At 53.6% G+C, this 21,396-nt stretch overlaps 1 protein-coding gene across 4 annotated transcripts in view; it reads left to right on the top strand.

The window, feature by feature from the left end:
• Tpcn2 (two pore segment channel 2) overlaps positions 1 to 13,111 on the top strand; it is a 30,216-nt gene extending 17,105 nt beyond the window's left edge. The window contains exons 14-25 of one of the 4 annotated variants that reach the window (XM_050137646.1): positions 4,372 to 4,491; positions 4,620 to 4,679; positions 5,598 to 5,726; positions 6,484 to 6,533; positions 8,342 to 8,441; positions 9,019 to 9,090; positions 9,641 to 9,714; positions 10,079 to 10,160; positions 10,285 to 10,367; positions 10,872 to 10,953; positions 11,652 to 11,746; positions 12,521 to 13,111. In XM_050137646.1, the coding sequence (XP_049993603.1) occupies positions 4,372 to 4,491; positions 4,620 to 4,679; positions 5,598 to 5,726; positions 6,484 to 6,533; positions 8,342 to 8,441; positions 9,019 to 9,090; positions 9,641 to 9,714; positions 10,079 to 10,160; positions 10,285 to 10,367; positions 10,872 to 10,953; positions 11,652 to 11,746; positions 12,521 to 12,599 (1,026 nt within the window). In that variant the 3' untranslated portion in view covers positions 12,600 to 13,111. The remainder of the gene's footprint in view (positions 1 to 4,371; positions 4,492 to 4,619; positions 4,680 to 5,597; positions 5,727 to 6,483; positions 6,534 to 8,341; positions 8,442 to 9,018; positions 9,091 to 9,640; positions 9,715 to 10,078; positions 10,161 to 10,284; positions 10,368 to 10,871; positions 10,954 to 11,651; positions 11,747 to 12,520) is intronic. The other 3 variants (XR_007590887.1, XM_050137647.1, XM_050137648.1) reach the window with 3 other exon arrangements.
• The last annotated feature ends 8,285 nt before the right edge of the window (positions 13,112 to 21,396 follow it).

The following is a 21,396-nucleotide window of genomic DNA, read 5'->3' as shown; positions in this document are numbered from 1 at the left end:
GATGTGTCCTGCTGCTCCAAGCCTTGGCAGTTCCAGGGCTGTGTGACCTGGCTGCTCAATCTGCCTTAGGACACACCTTAGCCACAGCAACGGACATTTAATACCTCAGGGAGACATTCCAGGCCCAGTACCCCTCAAGGCCTCTCCATGTGCCTGGCCCATGGTGGCTTCAAGTGGTCATCCCTGTGTGTGTGTTCCCAAATCATCTTCTTACAAGGACATAGTCATGTGGAATAAGACCCTCCCCACACCCCGCCTTCCCATGGTCAGTCACCCCAGAAAGGCCGTATCTACAAATGTATCACATTCTCTAGGAGTAGGGCTGGGCTTGGGTGGAGAATTCTGTGGCCCATGAAGGATCAGCCCGTCTGTCTGTCAGCTGCCCTGGGAGGGTTGTCGGCTTACGTGACCTGGTTGCCATCACGGGTGGTTGTCCTCAGGCCTCCCCAGGCCTTCAGGAGGCATGCATTTGTTGCTGATGTCCTTGGGGGTGTTGCTTCTGCCCCCACCTTGGGACACAGGAGTCTGGTGAAGGTGACGTATCCTCAGGGAGCACTGTGCATGTACTCTGCCATCAGCCCTCTGCTTGGACCAGGTGGGCACTGAGGTGTCAGAGGGTCCCCTCGATTTGGGGCATGTGAAACAAATGCTATTGGATGCAGACTTGCAGCGATTAGAGCCTGGGAGGCTCAGGTGGTGGTTCCCAGCCTGGATAGGAGGTCTGCTGCCTCAGGAAGCTGCCGTGAGAATCCATACGGGCTGGGTTTGCTGTCCTTCAGTCTAGGTACAGTCAGACCTGGCAAGAGCGCCGTCTCCATCTAGGTTCTGTTCCTTAGTCTTGCCTGGTGCCTGCTGGGCGTCCCCTTCTCCCGATGCTGAGGCTTGCCAACCTCTGGGGAGCATAGCAGCTGTCAAACTTGACTCCTCTCTCTCTCCCGCTGCCAGAGTATTGTGGCATCCTGTCGCAGTGCTGCTGAGGAAAGACACACAGACTGTGTCTGGCAATCGAGGCTCAGTAGAGCAGGCTCAGGCTGGGGACAGCCTAGCACTTGAGCCGTATCCCTCCTCTGGCCCCTTTCCCGACTGCTTTCTGGATTCTTTGAGATGGAGTCTTCCTGTGTAGCCATAGCTGTCCTCGAACTTACTATGTAGCCCAGGCTGGTCTCAAACTCACAGAAACTCATTGTCTTTGCTCAAGAATGCTGAGTGGAGTTAAAGCATTGCATGACTGCTCAGCTTTCCCAGGGACTTACCTGCTCTGTGTCCCATGCTGTTACTGGTGGTCTAAGATTTGAAGACTAGGATTGGGTCTTGAGACCTGTGCTCAAATCTGGAAGTTTTGAGAGCCTTGGGTCCTTGCCCTGATAGTATGTCCCTCTTCCCTCCAAAACTGAGTGAGTGAGTTCAGTTATTTGGGGATTGCTAACTTTAGGGGCAGCCCCTTCCGAGAGGTGCCCTGCTGTAGGCTGGGCTGTGGCCTGTCAGCAGAGGGCTGGGTGCATGCTGGTGGCTACAGGCGCTGTGCAGCTTCCAAAAAGCCCTTCCGCGAGTGTAGTCACCACTGTAGATGTGAAAGACTAGAAAACCCCCTCTCTCCCTCCCCAGAGGCAGCCACTGTCACGTGGGCACTGGTTGGTTCAGCTCTCAGGAGTGTATGGCTATGTTCTGCTAAGTTTGAACATGATGGAGGTGCTGAACCTCTCTCAGCAAGGTGTCAGTGTGCTTCCAGTCAGGCAGAAACCACAGGGGAGTGAGTGTAAACAAGGCCCCATCCCTAGGAGGAAGTCTCAGAGGTGATGAAAGACCTGGGTAGAGAAGGAAGAGCCCTGGGGCTGAGGGACAGTGCCCAAGCAAGGATGACCTTAGAAGGGGACCTTCCCCGGCCAGACTCAGGCCTCCGTGGAGAAGTGTGGCTCATACCTGTAAAAAGAAGGTGGCCCAGAGCTCTCTAGGGAAGGTTTCCAGACATCGGTGGAGAATGTGGCTGAGATTCCTGTGCAGAAGATGACACAGATCTCTGGGGAGCAGACCTCTGGCCTGCCTGAGCCAGTGCCGCTCTGTGGGCCATTGGCAAAGTGAGAGCATCTGCATTGGGAGCTGCGGGGGCCATGCTATCTGCCGCAGAGGCCAGGGTGTGCAGAGCGCTAAAGGGCCTCTGGGCAGCCAGCCCCTGCACACTAGCTCACTTGTCAGCAGGTCAGGCTGAAGCTCTAGGTGCCGGGATTACATGTCTGCTGAGTCACCATGTGTCCTGATGCCACACCATGATACCTGAAGCTGCTGTCTTGTCCTGCGCCGTCTGTTGAGAGCCACCCTGTGCCTGCTGTAGATAGGGATGCTGACAGGCTCTGTAGTACCAGTGGAGCTGGTGCTGACAGTGAACCAGAGCTGAGAAGTAGCGGCTGCTTTGAGGACCCTTCACAGAGAAGTCATTCTTTTCAGCACAGTGTGTTGACATCTTCCTGTGGACAGCGCTGTGTGCAGTCCTAGGCATGCTTGTCCCTGATACAGAGTTCATCAAGTTTGAGATCTTTCTGTGCAAACCACTCTTGGTGATGAACTCTCTTTCCTGCACCCCGCTGGTAGCCTTAACCATTCTTCACCTGGAGCTGTCACCTGAAACGTGGCCTTTGCTAGTCACTGAAGAAGTCAGTGGTTCTGTTTCATCATAGAAACTTATGGTGTATGTGTGGTGGTATTCCTACCCCCGGGTGTAGGTGGAAGTTTCTGTCCTACCAAATAAACACACTGAGGCCTATATTAATTATAAATGCTTAGCCAATAACTCAGGCTCTTGCATTTAAATTAACCCATATTTCTTATCTACACTCTGCCACATGGCTTGGTACCTTTTCTCAGTACTGCACACCCAGCTTGCTTTTCCCTGCGTCTGCTGGCAACTCCTCTGATTCTGCCCTTCTTCATCCCAACATCCTTAGTTTGGTTGTCCCGCTTATACTTCCTGCTTGGCTACCAGCCAGTCAGTTCTTTGTTAACCAATGAGAGTTATACATACTCACAGTGTACAGAAGGATTCTTCCACGGTACCCGGGGGGGAAGCAGGAGCATCCCCTCTGCCTCCTCAGGGTGGACGTGCGCATATCAGACCGCTCCCGTGGTTTGCTGCGTCAGTCTGCTGCGCCACCTCCCACTCTTTCCCTGTACCTGTGCCAGGGGTGCCACAGGAAGTCATGGACCCCAGAAAACACTGGTCTCGTGAGGCCGCCCTCCACTGCTGTCCACTCTGGATGGCCACAGTGCCTCTGGGTTGTCGTTCTGTTGTCCTAGCACTTGGCGAGCCAGCTTTAGGAATGTCTCACAAAGTACTGCCCATTCGGTATACAGTTTGCAGTTTTGGTTATTTGTTTATTTATTCAATTATTTTTGTTTTTCAAGACAGTGTTTCTCTGTGTAGTTCTGGCTGTGCTGTAACTTGCTCTGTAGACCAGGTTGGCCTCGAACTCGGAGCTCAGAGGTCTGCCAGCCTCTGCCTCCCAAGTGCTGGGATCAAAGGTGTGTGCCACCACTGCCTGGTGCAATTTTAATTTTTACTGTGCTTTATATACTTTTTGTGTGATGTATGTGCGTACACGCATGCCACAGTGCATGTGTGGGTCAGAGGACCACTTACAGGAAGCTGTTCTTTTCCCACATGGGTCCTAGGAGTAGAGCTCAGGTCGTCAGGCTCGGCAACAAGGCCTTTTTGTGCATGAGGGGTTTGTCTACATGTGTGTGTATATACCTCTTGTGTGCTTGGTTCCTGTGGAGGTCAGGTCACTGGATCACCTGGAACTGGAGTATTGATGACTGTGAAGTACCATGGTGGTGATGGGAACTGAGCCTGGATCCTCTGCAAGAGCAGCTAGTGTTCTTAACTGCTGAGCCATCTCTCTAGCTCCCAAGCATGCATCTTTTTTTAAAAAACTATTTTATTTATTTTATGTGTATGGGTGTTTTGTCTGCATGCATATCTGTGCACCGTATGTGTGCTGGTGCCTCCAGAGGCCAGAAGAGGGTGTTGTATCTCTTAGGACTAGAATTATAGATAGTTGTAAACCACCAAGTGTGTACTGGGAATTGAACTTGGATTCTCTGGAGAAGCAGCCTGTCCCCTTAACCACTAAGTCATCTTTCCAGTGCCCCCTCCCCCTGCAAGCATACATTTCAAATGACTCATGTGTCATGGTTACATACAGGGCGTTAGACATTTAGGTCATTTCGCTATATAAGACCACTGCTATAAAGGTCACTGTGATAAGGCTTTCATGTGTTTGGGATTACTTCTGAAGCTATATGGGTCAGAGCAGGAGGTAAGACAGGAGGATGTCTCCTGCCTCACCACAGTTCTGAGAGTGTGGCTTCCCTTTGTAGCACCCGCCGAAGCCCCAGTACCAGTCTCCATTTCTGCAGAGTGTCCAGTTCATCTTCAGTCACCGCTACTTCGACTACCTGGGGAACGTCATTGCTCTGGGAAACCTCCTGTCTATCTGTGTGAGTGGGGCTTACCCTGTGGTGGTGTGGGAGGCCCTCTCCTGCAGCCAGCCTTCCCCTGTGCCCGCCTCCCCGCTAACACTGTGACTGGCCACAGTGGTAAGCCATCCTCCTCTGTGGCTCTGCAGGTGTTCCTGGTGCTAGACTCAGACCTGCTGCCCGGGGAACGTGATGACTTTGTCCTGGAGGTGAGTTCAGGGGCGCCTGCTGGCCTGTGGAGCTGTCAGCTCTGCCAGGGGCAGAGCAGTGAGGAGGAGGAACAGGGCGGAGACAGAGTGGCTGAGTCCAGAGCAGAGATCCCTCATGGGGGTGGAGGCTCTAGTTAGATGGGCAGAGTGTCTGGGTGGGGACTCCCATGGGCCCCTGCTTAGAGGCGTGGGAGACTGAGGGTCCTGGGTCTTGTAGAGAGAAAAGACCAGCTGGGCTGCAGTGCCGACTGGGTCCTGTGGACTGTGTGGCTTCAGGCTTTGGGCCTTGCCTCCAAGAATTAACCATGATCTCTTCTGATGTTAAAAGGGTCTGTCAAATCCCTTGGGAATTGAAGTGTTCCACTTGGAACTTTAAGCAGAAGCCTATTGTTTATGTTAGATTCTGTTTGTGGCTGTGTGGAGGCTGTCTCACAGTTCAGAATGAACAGAACTGTGTACACCTGGGGAGTGAGCCTCCCCTTGGTCTGTCCTGTGTGTGTCGGGGTGGGGGAGTCTATATGACTCCCTTTAGAGGAAGAGTTGCTTGTGTTTCCTTCCTGGTGGAGGCCATCTTCCTTGATGAGTTCTCACCCCAAGCTCTCTGTCCTGTTGGGGAGAAACTTATGCAAGCTCAGGTTCCCCAGGCAAGAGCTGGCCTAGAATGTTCCCTTTCATTGCCCATTGGTTGGGGAGGTGGGGGTCAGGTGCAGATCTACATTTCTGGGGTGTCTGTGGACCTCAGAAATAGGACAAAACAAGAAGCAGAAATGCCAGCGATGCCCTAAGCACGGGGGACGGGGTTCCGGAAGGGCAGCAGCGGAAGTGGGGGGGAATGCTGTGGCCACAGGCCTTGGTGTCCTAGGATCAGCTCCGGGATGCAGCAGGTAAGGCTGGTGCTGGGTTCTTCTGCCTCTTCAGATTTTTGACTACGTCTTCATCTTGTACTACGTGCTAGAGCTGCTGTTCAAGGTGTTCGCGCTGGGCCTGCGGGGCTACTTGTCCTACTGTAGCAACGTGTTTGATGGCATCCTCACCATTGTCCTCCTGGTAAAGTCCGTGCAAGCTGGGGTACCCCTCCTGGCAGCTGCGTGAGCCTGGCTGGCAGCTTTGTCTGGGCCCTTTGGGTTTATAGTGTAGTATAGATATATCAGATAGTATTATGGACTACCCAGGAGGAAGCAGGGCTCCTGGCTTGAGGGATTTAGGGTGAAGTGTGTGATGGGATGCAGGAACTTTGATCCCATTGTGTGCGAGTGCTCCAGGGGCTGGACTACCACTTCTCATCCTGAGGGAGGTCCAGCAGGACCCAGCGCTATTGGCAGCTAATGCAGCCCCTGGCGCAGCCCTCCAGTGCCACTGGTTCACAGTGCAGCCTATAAAGTGAGTGTCAGGGGTCTCAGCCACCCAAGTTGCCCTTGAGAATCCATGAACTTTCTTTCTGGGAGTGAGGGGCTCACACTTGGTGTGGGTTTTACAGCAATGACCTCAAGTGACATTTCGAGACCCAGTGGTCCCTGAGGACATGCATAGAGAGACTTACTTGAGCCAGGAATTCTGGTCCATCTATGACTAAGTCCTTCTGAAGTCCTTCTGAAGTCCTGACTCCTGAAGCCAGAGTGTTCTGGCTGGCAGAAGTCTGACATCTGGATGTATGGGGCCAGGCCTGAACTCTTGAGTTCCACTGCATGCTCAGGAGATGCTCTAAAGTCTTGGGATTCTGTTGCACGCTGCCTGGGATGGCACTGCTGGAGGTGCCACCTGGGTTGGCAATGCTGGACGAAGCCCCCTTCTCTCTGTGGTTTAGGTTTTGGAGATTTCTACTCTGGCTGTATACCGATTGCCGCACTCAGGATGGTATGTGATTGCAGAGAACCTGGGGGATACCACCTGAGCAGTGACCTGTCTCACTGTATCCCGGTGACAGATTCCAGTACCACATAGAGCCCCTGGACACTGGCATGTGCCATTCTACCACAGGGCTGTTGGACTGTGGGCTGAGTCTGCCCTGCGTGGGGGACACGCAGAGTTGGACACCACTCCTCGTTCAGGCAGTCCCCTTTGCAGTGGCTTGCTGGGCAGTGGTGTTCCCTTGTAAGGCATTCTAACAAGTGGCCATGTCCCTTCTTCCCTGCCATCCAGCATGGAAAATGTGGCCCAACTCAGGTCTGGGGAGTCTGGGGTCAAAGACGGATTGGGCTGGGTCCTTTGGCTGTAGTGTGGGAAGATCCCCTTGCTAGTACCTGCCCAGCATATGGCCTTGGCTTATCCTGTGCTCTGAGTGTCTGTTTATTTTTTGTAAAAGGGTGTCCCTGACTTCCTGAGGCGTTAGGGCATTGTTTGAGCCCACTGAGACCCATTCTTACTCTACTGACAGACTTCTGGGTAGGATTCAAGGACTTTTAGCATAGCCAATGGGTGCTAGGCTTATACTGGTGCCTTGGTGCATGAGCCTGCCCTGTGCCGAGGATGGCACATTAAATTGCCATGAGAGGCTCCTATGAGTCAAGACTTGGCTAGCATAGGCCTGTAGTCACTTCTGTCTACTTTGGATCCCTGCCCTGCCTTGACTTAGACAGTGACACAGTTGGGAGAAACTTCTTAGGGCTGGGGGTTCAGCATTGACCTGCAGAGTTGCCTCTGGGGTGTCTGCTGGGATAGCTTGGAGATGTGCAGGGACAGTCCGCCCATGTTGCCAGGCAGGAGCCATGAGAGAGCAGCGATCCTGTTTCTGATGTGAGCCAAGCCCTCCTCAAGCTTTGTCCCATCACCTTGAGAGTTGTGAGGGTGACATTTGGGGTGAGAATGGCTTCAGAGAAGCCATGGGGACACTGGAGTCCAGTGGCAACCACAGAGTTGGGTCAGGACTAGATCATAGGATAGGAGGTTGGGCCAGAAGTCATAGGCCCAGATGGGACAGAGCCAAAGGTCAGATAATAGGTTGAGGTTGGGACAAGCTTCCTGTTAGTCCTTTCGAAACTGAGCTCGGCAGATCTGGGACCTGGGCATTGAATACCATCTCTGCCTTCATGCTATGGGGTTGCTCTGGGAGATGTGACCATGGCCATCAGTGCTAGGAGGTGTGACCGTGGCTGTGACTGTGCTGGGAGGTGTGACCGTGGCTGTGGCTGTGCTGGGAGGTATGACCGTGGCTGTGACTGTGCTGGGAGGTGTGACCGTGGCTGTGACTGTGCTGGGAGGTGTGACCGTGGCTGTGACTGTGCTGGGAGGTGTGACTGTGGCTGTGGCTGTTAGAAGGTGTGACCATGGCTGTGACTGTTCTAGGAGGTGTGACTGTGGCTGTGGCTGTGCTGGGAGGTGTGATTGTGGCTGTGGCTGTGCTGGGAGGTGTGACTGTGGCTGTGGCTGTTAGAAGGTGTGACCATGGCTGTGACTGTTCTAGGAGGTGTGATTGTGGCTGTAGCAGTGCTGGGAGATGTGGATGTGGTTGTGGCTGTGCTAAGTATGGCTGTAGTTATGGTGTGGCTGTGGCTTTGGCTCCCTGGGCACTAGGTGTGAGAAGGGTATGGCTAGGCTCAGTCTCCCACCTCCTGGGAGCTTTTTCTGCCTAGTGTCCATACAGTTACTGTTGCTGTCTGTTTGCCCCTACTACCTAGCTGCTCCGTTCCCCTGGACCTCCTAACATGGCTCCTGTGTCTTCCTAGGAAGCCCAAGCAGTATGGCCCCCTGTCGCTGTGGGACATGACACGGCTAGTGAACACACTGATTGTGTTCCGTTTCCTACGCATCATCCTGAATGTGAAGGTATGTGCGCGCGCACACACACACCCACACACACACACCCACACCGTGATCTGGGGCAGGGGCACTCATCACCAGGGAACACACGTTCAAGCCCCCTTAGCGTTCTTGAGCTGCTTGGGTGGGGGTCACTGGATCAAGAGCCCATACTTCCATTTCTTTTAGCTTCTGGGTCACAGAGATGCAAATCATGTCTCAGTGGGCCGGCAGGCAGAGGGTGGTCACAGGGTCTGGATGCGGCTCTAAAAGGGACCTGTGACTCAGCACCCACAGGAGGCGGGGCATATTTGGGGGATATGTGAGCTTGTGTGTGAGTGTGGGTGTGAATGTGTATGGGTATGTAGGGTTTCTTTTGTGGTGGATGTGTACAGGATGTATGTAGTGTGGGCATCTAAGGGAATGTGATGTATGTAGGAGTGTAGGTGGCCTTGAGGTGGTGGTGTCCAAGTGTGTGTGGATTGCTATGGGGTAGCTTGCTGGTCCCCCCTGCTCTCCTAATCAGGGTGAGGGTGTGTGTTGTGGAGTGCACTGTTGTCTCTGGGGCAGGAAGAGTCAGACTAAACCCTCTTCCTACCCACAGCCAATGGCCATAGTAACCAGTACCGTCCTAGGCCTGATCCAGAACCTGAGGGCATTTGGTGGGATCCTGGTGGTAAGTTCTGGCCGGGTTGGCTCTGTGTTGTCTAAGTGGCATGTGTCTGGCCTGTCTTCGCTCTGGTGAAGTTCACAGCAGTGCCACGATGCCAGACTTGGTCCCTTCCTTTCAGAGAGGACCTGGGGATACTATCCCGACTCTATTCCGGGGTCCTGTGGTAACTGCCCAGTCCCTCATGACTCCTGGGTCTTGCACCACAGTGAGAAACAGTGAGAAAATCACAAATGGTCTATCCAGGGCCCACACAGCCCCCATAGGCCCAAGCTTGAGATTTTGAAAGATGCTCTTTGTAGGCATATTTCAGGGCTTGTAGCCATGTGTGCCAGGCAGAAGCCGAGATGTTCCTGGGCCTCAGGTGAGGCCAGATGGCCTGGTGTGTCCTCTCTGATAGCAGGCCTACAACTGTGGAACTTGAGAAGCACCTAGACCTCCTGGAGAGCTAGCCTGGTGCTTCTGGTCTCCCTGGTGTCCATCTTTAGGACAGGGTCGTCTGTGTGCTCCCCTGACTCCCCTCCTTTGGCTACACTGACAGCAGCTCCTCCTCCAGGTGGTATATTACGTGTTCGCCATCATTGGGATCAACCTATTCCGAGGTGTCATTGTGCCTCCTAACAACAGCAGGTAAGGGACTGACTGTGCCTGAGGCCATTAGCCTATGGATACCTCTTTGGGCCTTTTCCCTAAACATCTCTTGTAGGTGTCCTGTCCTGGGTCTCCTGAGGGTCCCCTTCATGAGGGTCTAGGCTATGACAGGCCTGCGGTGGGACTGGGGGTAGAGTGCCATCCTTAGAACCTGGAGTCTAAGATTGCAGGGATGGGGGCCTCTTGGGTCATGTCATATACTCTCACTGTGTGGCTGGAAAGTAGCATCTTCCTTTGCCTTTCCCCTGGGACCTAATAGTCATGCTGGACTGAAGAGTGGGCCAGTGCTTGGCTGCGCAGGCCCCTGGCTACAGCTCCTAACCAAGGGACATTGTGTCTCCAGCCTGGTGCCTAACAACAGCTCAGCCCCGTGTGGAAGCTTCGAGCAGCTAGGTTACTGGTCCAACAACTTTGATGACTTTGCTGTGAGTCCTCTGCCTTGTCCCCCGGGCCAGCTCACCTGGAACACCCCTCTGCCTTGCCCGTTCCCTGGGTTCCTCCTGTGCCTTGTCCTGGGCCCTCCTGGACCCTACCTCTGCCGCCCCACAGGCTGCTCTGATCACGCTGTGGAACGTGATGGTGGTGAACAATTGGCAGGTACTCCTGGACGCCTATCGGCGCTACTCAGGCCCGTAAGTCTCTCTGCCCCAGTGCTGGCTCTGGGTTGGGCAGACTGTGGAGGGAACTAGTCCCTGACTTTAGAAGGCTGGCCAAGCCGTGTCCTGGCAGGCTTCAGCCTTCATCCACACTACACTGGGAGATAGCCAGAGTCCTGGGCTCGTGCACTCTGGGGGTGCAAGTGTGAGAGAAATAAATTGCCTGGGGTTTCTGGGGATTTCCATGGGGTGGAGTCCTAGGGGAACAGCGAGGTAACTCATTTAGCTCATAGCTTGGAGAACTTTGACCAGCTCAGCAGGGCAGCCTGGGTTTAAATCTAACTTTCACCTCATGCTAGGCTTCCTCTGGTGTCTCTGGCACCTCCAAGTCCTGGCGTTATGGGGACATTACAACACTCTACACTGGAGTTAGCAGCAGGGTCCGATGAGGTCCTTACCGATGTGCGTTGGGAGCTGTTTGACTTTCTGGAATGATCTCACCCCACTCAAAATGAGTCCTGGCCTCCTTGTCCTTCACAGGTGGTCAACGGTGTATTTTGTGCTATGGTGGTTGGTGTCCTCTGTCATCTGGGTCAACCTGTTTCTGGCTCTGCTTCTGGAGGTACCGGATATCTCTGTCCAGGCCTGAGATTGCCTACTGAGCTGTTTAGAGTCATGGTGGGTGGGTCTCACTACCCACCAAGACTACAGGCGGAAGGGAACCTGGCTGGGGGCCTCTGAGCTGCTTGTCCCGGCTCATCTGTCTTAGGGTGCCTATTGCTACAGCGAAATATCAAAAAACAAGTTGGGGAGGAAAGGGTTTATTTGACTTAGACTTTCAAATCACTGTTCATCACTGAAGGAATTCGGGATAGGAACTCAAACAGGGCACGGATCCTGGAGGCAGGAGCTGATGCTACTTAGTAGCTTGCTCAGCCTGTTTTCTTATAGAACCCAGGACCACCAATCCAGGGATGGCACCACCCACAATGGGCTGGGCCCTCCCCCACTGATCACTAAATGAGAAAATGGCTTACAGCTGGATCTCATGGAGGCGTGCCCTCAGCTGATGACTCCAGCTTGTGTCAAATTGACACACAAAACTAGCAAGTACAAGGTCTTGGGGTTCTCAGGACCCCAAGCTGTTTTGAGGATGGAGTTGGGCATCTTGTTATTCCACTGGTGTGGATCTCATAGGCTCTGCATCCAGATGTCCAGGGTGAGCTGCTTCCTACATTGACTGTACTGTGACTCTAGACTGGGCAATGGGATTCTGGCTCCAAAGCTGGTGCCATACTTATATCTTTCCTCTTGCTCCAGAACTTTCTTCACAGATGGGACCCTCAAAGTCATAATCAGCTCCTTGTTGGTACCCGGCAGACGACCTATCAGATGTCTGTGGAGCTCATGTTCAGGTGTGGACCTTGGGAGTGTGCCTCCAGGCATGGAGCTGACGGGGCGGGGGTGGGGGGGAGCCTCCACTGAGTCCCCTGGGCTGGCACTGAGCCTCCATCCAGTCCCCTGGGCTGCTGCTGAGCTGGCAAGAGATGCTCACAGCTTAACACAACTGTGGACACTTGTGCTTCCACTAGGGACGTGGACTCTGCTCTACTTGGGGTCTAGCATGTAGCAGGGACCATCTACCCTCCCGTGTCTTATAGCTTCATATTGATGCCATGGGACACAGCCAGGTGGCCTGAAGGAGCCACACCTTCTCCTCTTGTGGCATCATGGAGGTTGTCCTCTGCTTGCATAGAAGAGTGGCTATTGTCCCACGGCCATCTGTCATGGGCTCCATGTCCTTTCACCAGCGTTGGCTATGTGCCAGCTGTAGTCGTGCCAGTGGGTGTGAGAAGAACTCTCGAGGCTTCCAGGCTTTCACTTAACTCTTTTTGGGGCAGGGTAGAGTCCAGGCTGTGTACATGGTACTCTCTACATCGAACCCTTCTTAGCCTCCTCTAGTGTGCTCATCACTGCACACAAAGGTTTTAACATCTGCATCTCCCTGAGGCAGCACCTATTCGCCGATGTCCCCATGCCCTGCCACAGACTGTTTTGAAAGTACCTCCTGGTTGGAGACTTGAGTCCTGGGTACTCGTAGACCATGCCTGCTGGCTTGGCTTGCAGCCTCTGAGAGACCCAGGCACATCTCTCCCTGAAGCTTTTGTGTGATTGCCCCTACTCTGCAGGGACATCCTAGAAGAGCCCAAGGAGGAGGAACTGATGGAGAAGCTGCACAAGCACCCGCACTTGCAGCTGTGCAGGTGACATCAGAACGGCCTCCCAGCCAGGGCGGCAGGACAGAGATGCTGGCCTAGGGCCCACGCTGTGGAGGCAGCAGCTGGTAGAGACCAAGCAAGAAAAGACGGTGCCTGGGACAGACCACTTGGGGATGGACGTGGGTGCAGTCTGTGGCCTTGGCAGGCCCGTGGTCAGCACTGCAGGGCAGCCTCCCTCCAGTTGCTGCTCTCCCAAGCTGCTCTGGTGAGACTTACTAAGGAGAGAGAGTGATTTTTGCAGGGACCTCAAAGCCCAGGAAGTGAGAAGGCCTCATCTCCCCTTGTCCCCCACAGGCTGTGTCTTCAGCTTCCGTGGACTCTGTGAACCCAAGCCTGCAGAGGGCCTGTGGGGGGTAGCTGGCAGGTCTTTGAGGCATCAGGGTGGTTTCACACGTCAAGAATGTCACCGTTTTGTTTCACAGTGTCTGTGAATGCGATCGGGTATGCCTGGGGGTCGCATTGCCAATCTTTTCTGTTTTGTAAAGAATGAGTTTGTTCTTATTCTGTCCTTGCTTCTCTCGGGGCTGTCGGGTAGGGTTGCTTAGCTTGTGGACCACACAAGAGCATCAGGTTGTGAGGCGTGATCTCTTACCTGTGTGAGACGTACCTGTTAGTGCACAAAGTCTAAGCGAGAGGTGGTTCTGTTTTGTGTGTCCTCAGAGTTTGTGGCAGAGGGAGCTGGGGTAGGAAGGTAGGGGAATTCATTAACTCAGGGCACTAGACTGGCCTTTGGTTTTCTCATTTCAGATGCCAACTCTGGGGGTTGGTGATAGAGATTCTTGGGATCTTTCAGGCGACAGGCTGGCTCCAAGTGATGTCTGCCATGGGCAATGATAAGGAATCGGAGGCTTGGGTACTACTCTTTTGGGGCTGTGAGCCTCTGGATTTTCCCATGGTCTGGGAGAGGAATCTGCGGGAAGTGTAACTGAGGTATCTTCAAAAAAGCCAGGAAAGCACAGTACTGAGGCGTTGAGTGCTGGAGAGAGGTGCTGGCTCCCTGCAGGAGGCTCAGGGAGTGACTTGGGAATCCTGGTTCTTTTACTGACATCCTCATTGTGGGGCCTTTGGGACTCCTGAAGACAGTCTGAGACCTGCCCCTCCCAGGAGGCTGGATTGGAGAACACACCCAATTGTCCTGAGCTGGACCAGATGGGCCACACGTGGCAGTGGTGTCTCTGTTCTGACCTTGACTCTAAGCCTTGGGTGCCACCTGCTGGTGAGATGGGCTCTGCTGATGCTACCAATGTCTGGTGGCCTCTGGGACTCCCCAGAGACTGCTCCTTGGTTTTCCTGGCCAGCACCTCAGAGTAAGCCTGGTCTGGTACCTGCTGAGTGGATGGCAGTGCCTGGTTTTGCTTCTGCTGTCCAGTGCTGCCCAGTCCACCCAGTACCACCACCCTTTTTGTGCAGAAATCTACCCTGCAGGTCATTTTAATCGGGCAGAGCTGGGTGCTGGGATATGATTTCCACTCAGACTGCCCTGCCTGCAGTAAGGGTAGCTGAGATGACGTCTCTGGAGTGTGTGTAGAGGGACTGGAGGAACCCCAGCGATATTCTGGGGGCCTCCTCGGCTCACTATCCTGTCCATTTCAAATTCTGCAAGTCACCAGTGGCCTTGTGGGGGCTTTATGCAGCATGGGTGGCCATGGGGGCAACCTGTTTAAGGAGTGTGGGCTTGCGCTTCTCAGGGAGCTGTCATGGTGGTTCTGCAGACTCCCCCCAGCTTTCTGTGGTCACCTTTTGGTTCTGGGTGCAAAAGCTGGGAGCCGGAAGCACGCAGCGTAGACAGAACTGGTGTCATAGCCCTGATGGCTGTCCAAAGAGAAGGTGGGAGTGGGGGATGACTGAGGCCAAAGAGCCTGGCGCTAGGGTCTGAGTCCCACTAGGGGCCTTTTGTCCCTAAGGCCAGAGCATCCTGGGGTCATCAGGAGGCATGTATGACCCTGGTGGCGCAGGAGGCTGAGCCTGTCACGGCAACAGTGAGCTCATGGTGGGGTAGAGTGGGCACCCTTGGCCTGAACCCTGAGTTTGGACTGCCCACATTTCTGCAGCGCACTGGGGTGAGTTGTCAGACATGTCTAGTGCACACTGGGAGATAATGAGGGGACCCGAGGACACGTGGAGACCACATCCACCTGGGTGACTAGGTCCAGCTAGTGCTTGCGACCTGAACACTGAGACATTTTCATTTTCTACACTGGATATCTTGGGCAGTAGCTGATCCCAGGGGCTCCTGCAAGTCCTTGACACCCAATCCCAGGTCATGTTGTAAGCACTGCCAGGACTTGTGTGACTGTGTGGCTCTGCCTCCCTGGCTTTTGTGAGCCCTCTAGGCTATACCTGGGACTTCACTAGGTTCTTGGAAGAGCAGCCAGCGCTCTTTACTGCTGAGCCTTCTCTCCAGCCTAGCACTTCCATGGTCAGCCCTACACAAGGAATCTTCTGGTTTCTTCTTTCTCCCAGTGGTTGCTACCCTCCTTAATGTGTGTCTCTGAGCATTTTCAAAAACAGTTAAGCAGTGAACACTTGCTACTGGTTCCTGTCACTGCCCACTGCCTACCCCCTCCCTTGCAGAGCTACCCCAAGTATCATCCTGGGGGGGGTCACATCAGCCTCTAAAGGTGGCCTTGGGAACCTTTGTCTCCATCAGCAGTTCTCAACTTGTGTATCATGATCCCCAAAGGGGTCACATATCACACATCCTGCATACCAGATATTTACATTACGATTCATAACAGCAGAATTATGGTTATGAAGTAGCAACAAAATAATTTTATGGTGGGCGGGGGTCACCACGACATGAGGAACTGTAAAGCACTGCTCCAGATCTTTGCTGTCTGGCTAGAAACGCCAGCACTATTACAGGGAGGTTTCAGCTGCTTTGTTGCCATGGGATCACGTGCGTTTCTAAATTCTGACCAGATGGGCGAGGTGGCATATACCTTTAATCCCAATATTCAGGAGGCAGAGGCGGGTGATCTCTGAGCTGCCATCCTGGTCTTCATAGGACAGCCAGGGCTACATAGAGCAATTCTGTGAAGCAAAACAAACCCCACCTTGGGAGAAGACGCTAGCCTTCTCCGTTTTATCTTTTCATTATTATCATTACTGTTGTTAATTGACACAGGGCAGTCCTCCTCTCTCAGCACCCCACATGCTGAGACACTGTGAGCCCTGGTCTGAGTCTCCAGAGAGCTGCTGGCAGTTCGGCCTGTCTGTGTTAACAGTGCAGTTGGCCTCTGTGATTGGGTGCTCTGCCTTGGCTTTAGCTCACGGTCACAAATATTTGAAGGCTGACTATGCCCAGGTCTTGCTGCTGCCCCATGGCGTATGGCGGGCACTGAGTAAGCTAGGGTAAGCTGCAGATGTCCTCTCGATGCGGTTTGAAGTATGCAGGCTGACATGAGAACACCGGATCACTTCACGTGAATCTTGGTGTCCTGGGTGGGACTGGGTCCATCCTGGAGCCGTACCCTGAGGCTACTGAGATGCCAGTAATCCCGGGGTCCACAAGAGAACCCCTGCCCAAGTGCCAGAGGAGGTGACCAAAGGATGGACTCATCTCTTGGGGAGATAGGGCTGGGGAGAAGGAGCCTTGGGTTCTGGACTGGATGCATGGTCATGTGTTTGGCTTTATTGTGACATGTTGAACATTAACATGGGACAGAAAGAGGAACAAGAGAGGTGTTGGGCAGGGAGCGAGGTTGGGTCCTCAGGCAGCTTTGTTTCAGAGCTGGGCTAAGTTTTCTGTTTTCCTCCAAGGGTGGCTGTGTGGACAGATCGTGTGCATGGTACTGAGTCTACTGCTGAGGTGGGGGGTGACCTGGTCCTCCTGGGGAGGGTGTGGCTGGGGGTGTCCTGGTCCTCCTGGGGAGGGTGTGGCTGGGGGTGACCTGGTCCTCCTGGTGGGTGTGTGTGGCTGGGGGGTGACCTGGCCCTCCTGGGGGTATGTGTGGCTGGGGGTGACCTGGCCCTCCTGGGTGGTGTGTGTGGCTGGGGGTGACCTGGCCATTCTCGGGAGGGTGTGGCTGGGTGTTCCTGGGGTGGTGGTGTGTGACTGACCAGGGCTGTGGAACGGAAGTGGTGGCAGGAGAGAGTGTCGGGGCAGCATCTGGATGGGGTCAGGGTAGCCTGGTGGGGGTTGGAGTATGTATATCATCCACTGCACCTGGGGTCAGAGCAGTGTTCGCTGGAGCAGGAATCCTGCTGTTCTCTCCAGAAGTGTCACCTGTGGGAGCAGATGGTGGCCACTGGGCATCTTCCTGTTTTCTCCTGATAGCTTCCTCTCGGTGGCTGGCTGGGATCCAGGACTGATGCCTGATCTGTCGCTGGGGCCCAGGAGCAGGGCGTTTGATGTGGTCTTGGTCCGCTCCTCCTAGATGCAGTTGCTTCTCCCTAGACCAGCCCGGATTGAGTTTCCAGCCTTGGAGATAATTGGCGGTTTTTATTCACAGGTTAGAACAGCACCTTGCTTCAGAAAGAAAGCCCGTGGGGCTTGGGCACACCTCTGCTCTTAAAAGTTAGAGGAGGCGTGGGGCTCAGGTGACTCGCCTCACATCAAAGTGGCCAGCAGACGCTGGGGGCAGCGGGCGGGCATTGCCCTGCCCTCTAATCACACTTTGGGGCCTGAGCTTTTCTTCTGGGTCATTCAGTCAGAGCCTCACCAGGCAGGAATAGGACACACCTGTGGGGCACCTGCCCTACAGCAGTTGGTTAATCCATGCAGGGACCTGGGCCCCAGCAGCACCTGTCTCTAGGGGAGCCAGGTCTTCCTCCCTTCCTCCTCGGCCCTGTACCTTTGGCCTTTAATGGGAAGTGGGGGTTCTCATATAGCTCAGGCTGGTCTTGTACTCACCTTGAACTTCTGGCCCTCCTTTCTTTGCCCCTCTAATGTTGGTATTATAGCCCTGTACCACTGAGCCCAGCTTAGGTAGATAGTGCTGGGATCAAGTCCAGGGCTTCATGCATGCTAGACCAGTACTTCACCAATCAAGCCCCAGCCCCAACTGTGGCCTCTTCTTTTGGGGGCACAGCTAACAGATGCATTGTCTTCCACAGAGGACAGGCCAAGAACATTCTACCTAACCAAACCCAAGTCCAAGGCCTAGCAGTCACCAAGAGGAGGACTGTGTGGGCATTGTTCAGGACCCAGCCTCAGAATTTCTGATTGAGGAGGTGGCCCAGGGGTCCTTCCTGGAGTGTGCCTGGCTTCCCTCCTCCTCTGCCTCTTGCTTATTTTCAGCAAACAGAAGGAACATCCACTGTTTCTGTTGGGTTTATTCTCAAAGCAGACTCGGAGAGGCACAGTTAACTCAGGCCCTTCCCCAGAGGTCAGACGAAGCAAATGGTTCATCAAGGAAGAGTGTTGCTGTGGGCCCCTCCCCGAGGATCTGTTTTCAAGCCTCCTACTGATACATGGAGAACCTGGTTGGAGCATGTCCTGTGCAGGGGCAGAGAGGGACTCGGAGTTTCTGGGTAGAGGTTGAATCCCACGGCTCATCCACTACCTGAAGCTGTGTGCTTGAGCTGGCCACAGCCTAGGTCCACTTGCTTCCTGCCTTGGTCTTAGATATTCAGAGCATGTCTCCCATCCGTCCCTCTTCTGGAGGAGGTGTTAGGTGGTGGAGAAGCCCAGCCTTGATCAGGGACTTCCTGCAGGTGGTACCTGGGTTTCCAGACCTTGGTAATGGGTGGACTGTTACCATCCCTGATGGTGGGGGTTGCTGGGGTCCACTGTCTCCCCACCTCCTACCCTGGGCTGGGAGCCATCAGTACCAAACTGTTCACTTATGATTAGAGCCCAGGATCAGCCAGGCTGATTAGCCAGGCTCTGCAGCAGGGGTTATGTTACCCCACACACCCTGGTAGTCTTGTGAGTTCTGCTTGCCACTGAAGAGAACAAGGACAGGGCTGGGGAAGGGCCTGGTGCACTTAGGGATGGCAATTCTGCACCAACACCTTCACCCAGAGCATCCTTTTGTATGGAGGTACCCAAGAAACCAAGGTCAGAACCCTTGTTTTCCAGATAGGGAAACTGAGGCCAGAGAGAAGAGAGGCTGCTGATGCTGTGTGGCCCAAGTGGGCTGAACCCTGGACTCTTGTCGGAGCTGATCCATGGTGGTCTCACTAGACTCGTGCTGGATGCAGGATGGGAGAAGCTCTCCTTTCCTCTACCCTCTCCTGGTGACAAGCTTGGTAGCTCATGATGGGAGTCAGGCTGCCCCCAAGAGCCTCAACTCTGTGAAGTATGAGTTTTTAATCCCATTGCATTGTTTTTTATCATGTTCTTCAGTGTTTGGGATGAAGCCATTCATACACACTCAAGCACATGGTCAATGTGGACTCTATGCATTGTGATTACTGAAAGAATGGGACTACAGTGTCTTGATATCTAACTCCTGGAAAGGGTTTGTGTGGCTTGTGTGTGGGTGCATGTGTGTACATGTATATGTGTATATATGCATACAGAGGCCAGAGGATAACCTCAGACGTCCATTCCCCAGGACCTAGCCACCTTGTTTTTGAGACAGAATCTCTCATTAGGCTGGAACTCAACACGTATCCCCCCAGCCCCCTTGCACTGGGATTACAAGTACGCGCTACCATCCCTTAGTTATTTTAACATGGCTCCAAGGATCTTAGTAGGACCCGAGGCTGTTGCCTTTTCCTTCTGCACCTCCTGGAGCCCCCGCCCCTCCGAGGGCAGCCACAGTGGAACTGGTGGGAGGTGGTTTGGGGCAGAGGCTTTGCTCCCCTGGTGATGAAGATGACAGATGTTGACAGATGCCTTTGGTACCTTGGGCTTCTCCCCATGCCTGACTGGACACTGATAGAGTCCATGTCTGGACATTCATGTTCTCTCCTGGAGCCATTGTTGGGACCTAGGATAATTCACTATTGCATCCTTGCCCTCGCCTCCCCAAATCTGTGTCTGCCACATTGACTGGCAACACCCCTCCCCTGGCCTAGTCCACACTCCACTCTGCTGCTGCTGTGGCATCCTTGTTGCCAACCTCCCCCTCCCTTAGCTCTCTCTGGTGGACGAGAGGCATGGGAACTAGGATCCAGTACTGGCCTGTTTACTCTCTTCAGTCTCTCCCATCTCTCTCCCCTCTCCCTTCAAATTTTTATTACTTTGTGTGTATAGGTGTTTTACCTGAATCCATGTCTATACCATGTGCATGCAGTATCCTTGGAGACCAGAAGAGGACATTGGATTCCCTGGAACTGGAGTTACAGACATTTGTGAGCCACCATGTAGGTGCTGGGGTTCACTGGATTTTAGCAGTGCTCTTAACTGCTGAGCCATCTCTTCAGCCCAGATCTCTAGATGTCAGAAGGCCCGTGCCTGGAAGAGCCACGTTCTGATGGAAACACCCTATTTTAAATGTATTTTATTGAGTGTGTGTGTGTGTGTGTGTGTGTGTGTGTGTGTAGTGGAGTGGGGGAGCATGTGCTTGTCACAGCATGTGTGTGGAGATCAGAAACAACTTTTGGGAGTCAGTTGAGGCCAGGTCTCATGTTTGGAGCACCGCAAAGCATGCTGTAGGCTGGCCAGCCCACAGACTTCTTGCTGATTCTCCTCTCTTGGCCCCCCATCTCTCAGTAGGAGTGCTGGTATGGCAGATGCACACCGCCAATCTGGCTTTCTTTCTTTTTTTCTTTATTGTTTTTAGCATGGGTTCCTGGGATGGAACTCAGATCATCAGGGTTGGGTGGCAAGTACTTTTACCCACTGAGCCATCTTGCCCGCTGCAGGTGTCTGCTCAGGTGAGCCACAGAGGTGAGCCTGCCAGGCCTCCCCTGAAGGTAGATCTGCAGGCCCCTGGGCCTGGGCTCGTGCTTCTCTTAATCATTCAACAACACACTCCAAGTACCCAGAAAACATGTTTGAAGGAATTAGCACCTCCCTCAAATCCTATCCCAACTATGACAGTTTATGAGCTGCTTTAGTGTAAGATAGAACATTCTGGATAGGATAGAGATGAGGACGGAAGCTTAGGCTTATGCACTTTTCTGTGCCTGGGACCTTTGCCTATTGGCAGGATCCCAGGTTCCCTCTTAGAACTGATTTTCGATCATGCCTCACACACAAGAGTGAATTCAGAATTTTGGGAGCACGCAGCAGCCTGATACACTGTCATATGTGTGATGTCTGTTTAAGAGCCAGATGTGGTCACATCTGTCATCCCAGCACTTGGGAGGTGGAAGTGGGAGGGTGGGATTTCAAGGGTGAGTTCCGAGCCAGTGTGGGTCACATGAGACCCTGACCCAGTGATGATAAATAATAACTATTAGCATTATATAAAAGTTAGAATAATGTTTTAAAAGTTGGCAATGGTGGTTATACGGTATCTCAGTGGGCCCAGGGCCACAGCTGAGGCTGTGGATGCTGTGTGCATTGAGGGGTGTTGGTGATACCATTTGGTTTTTTTGTCCAGGGTTCCTGGCCTCTGGGGACTCTAAGAATGTGCCAGTAGGGTTCAGACCTGTCTGCTGGACTGTGATATTGGACGAGCTCTTGTCCAGTTCTTAGTTAGGGCTTAGCTTCCTTGCTTAGTAGTGGACTTGAGGGGAGGTGACCCAGCCCCTCCAGGAGGACCCATGCTGGTAGCGTTTAGATGCCTCTTGGACAGCTGTTTTTTTTCGTTCTGGTACAGCTGGGTGTGGTAGGCATGGTCAAGTATGCCACCTGCCCTGGGTGCTTTAGCCCCAGGAAAGAAAACCATGGTATAAGGCCCTCACCTCACTGCCAGGCTCCCCCTGTGACAGCTAGGAATGTGGAA

This window comes from Alexandromys fortis, unplaced genomic scaffold (genome assembly GCF_014885135.2).
Source record: "Alexandromys fortis isolate MF-2015 unplaced genomic scaffold, M_Fortis_MF-2015_v1.1 scaffold_3, whole genome shotgun sequence".
Lineage (NCBI taxonomy): Eukaryota > Metazoa > Chordata > Mammalia > Rodentia > Cricetidae > Alexandromys > Alexandromys fortis.
Note: the sequence above shows the minus strand (reverse complement) of the source record. Positions and strands in the feature narration are given on the sequence as shown.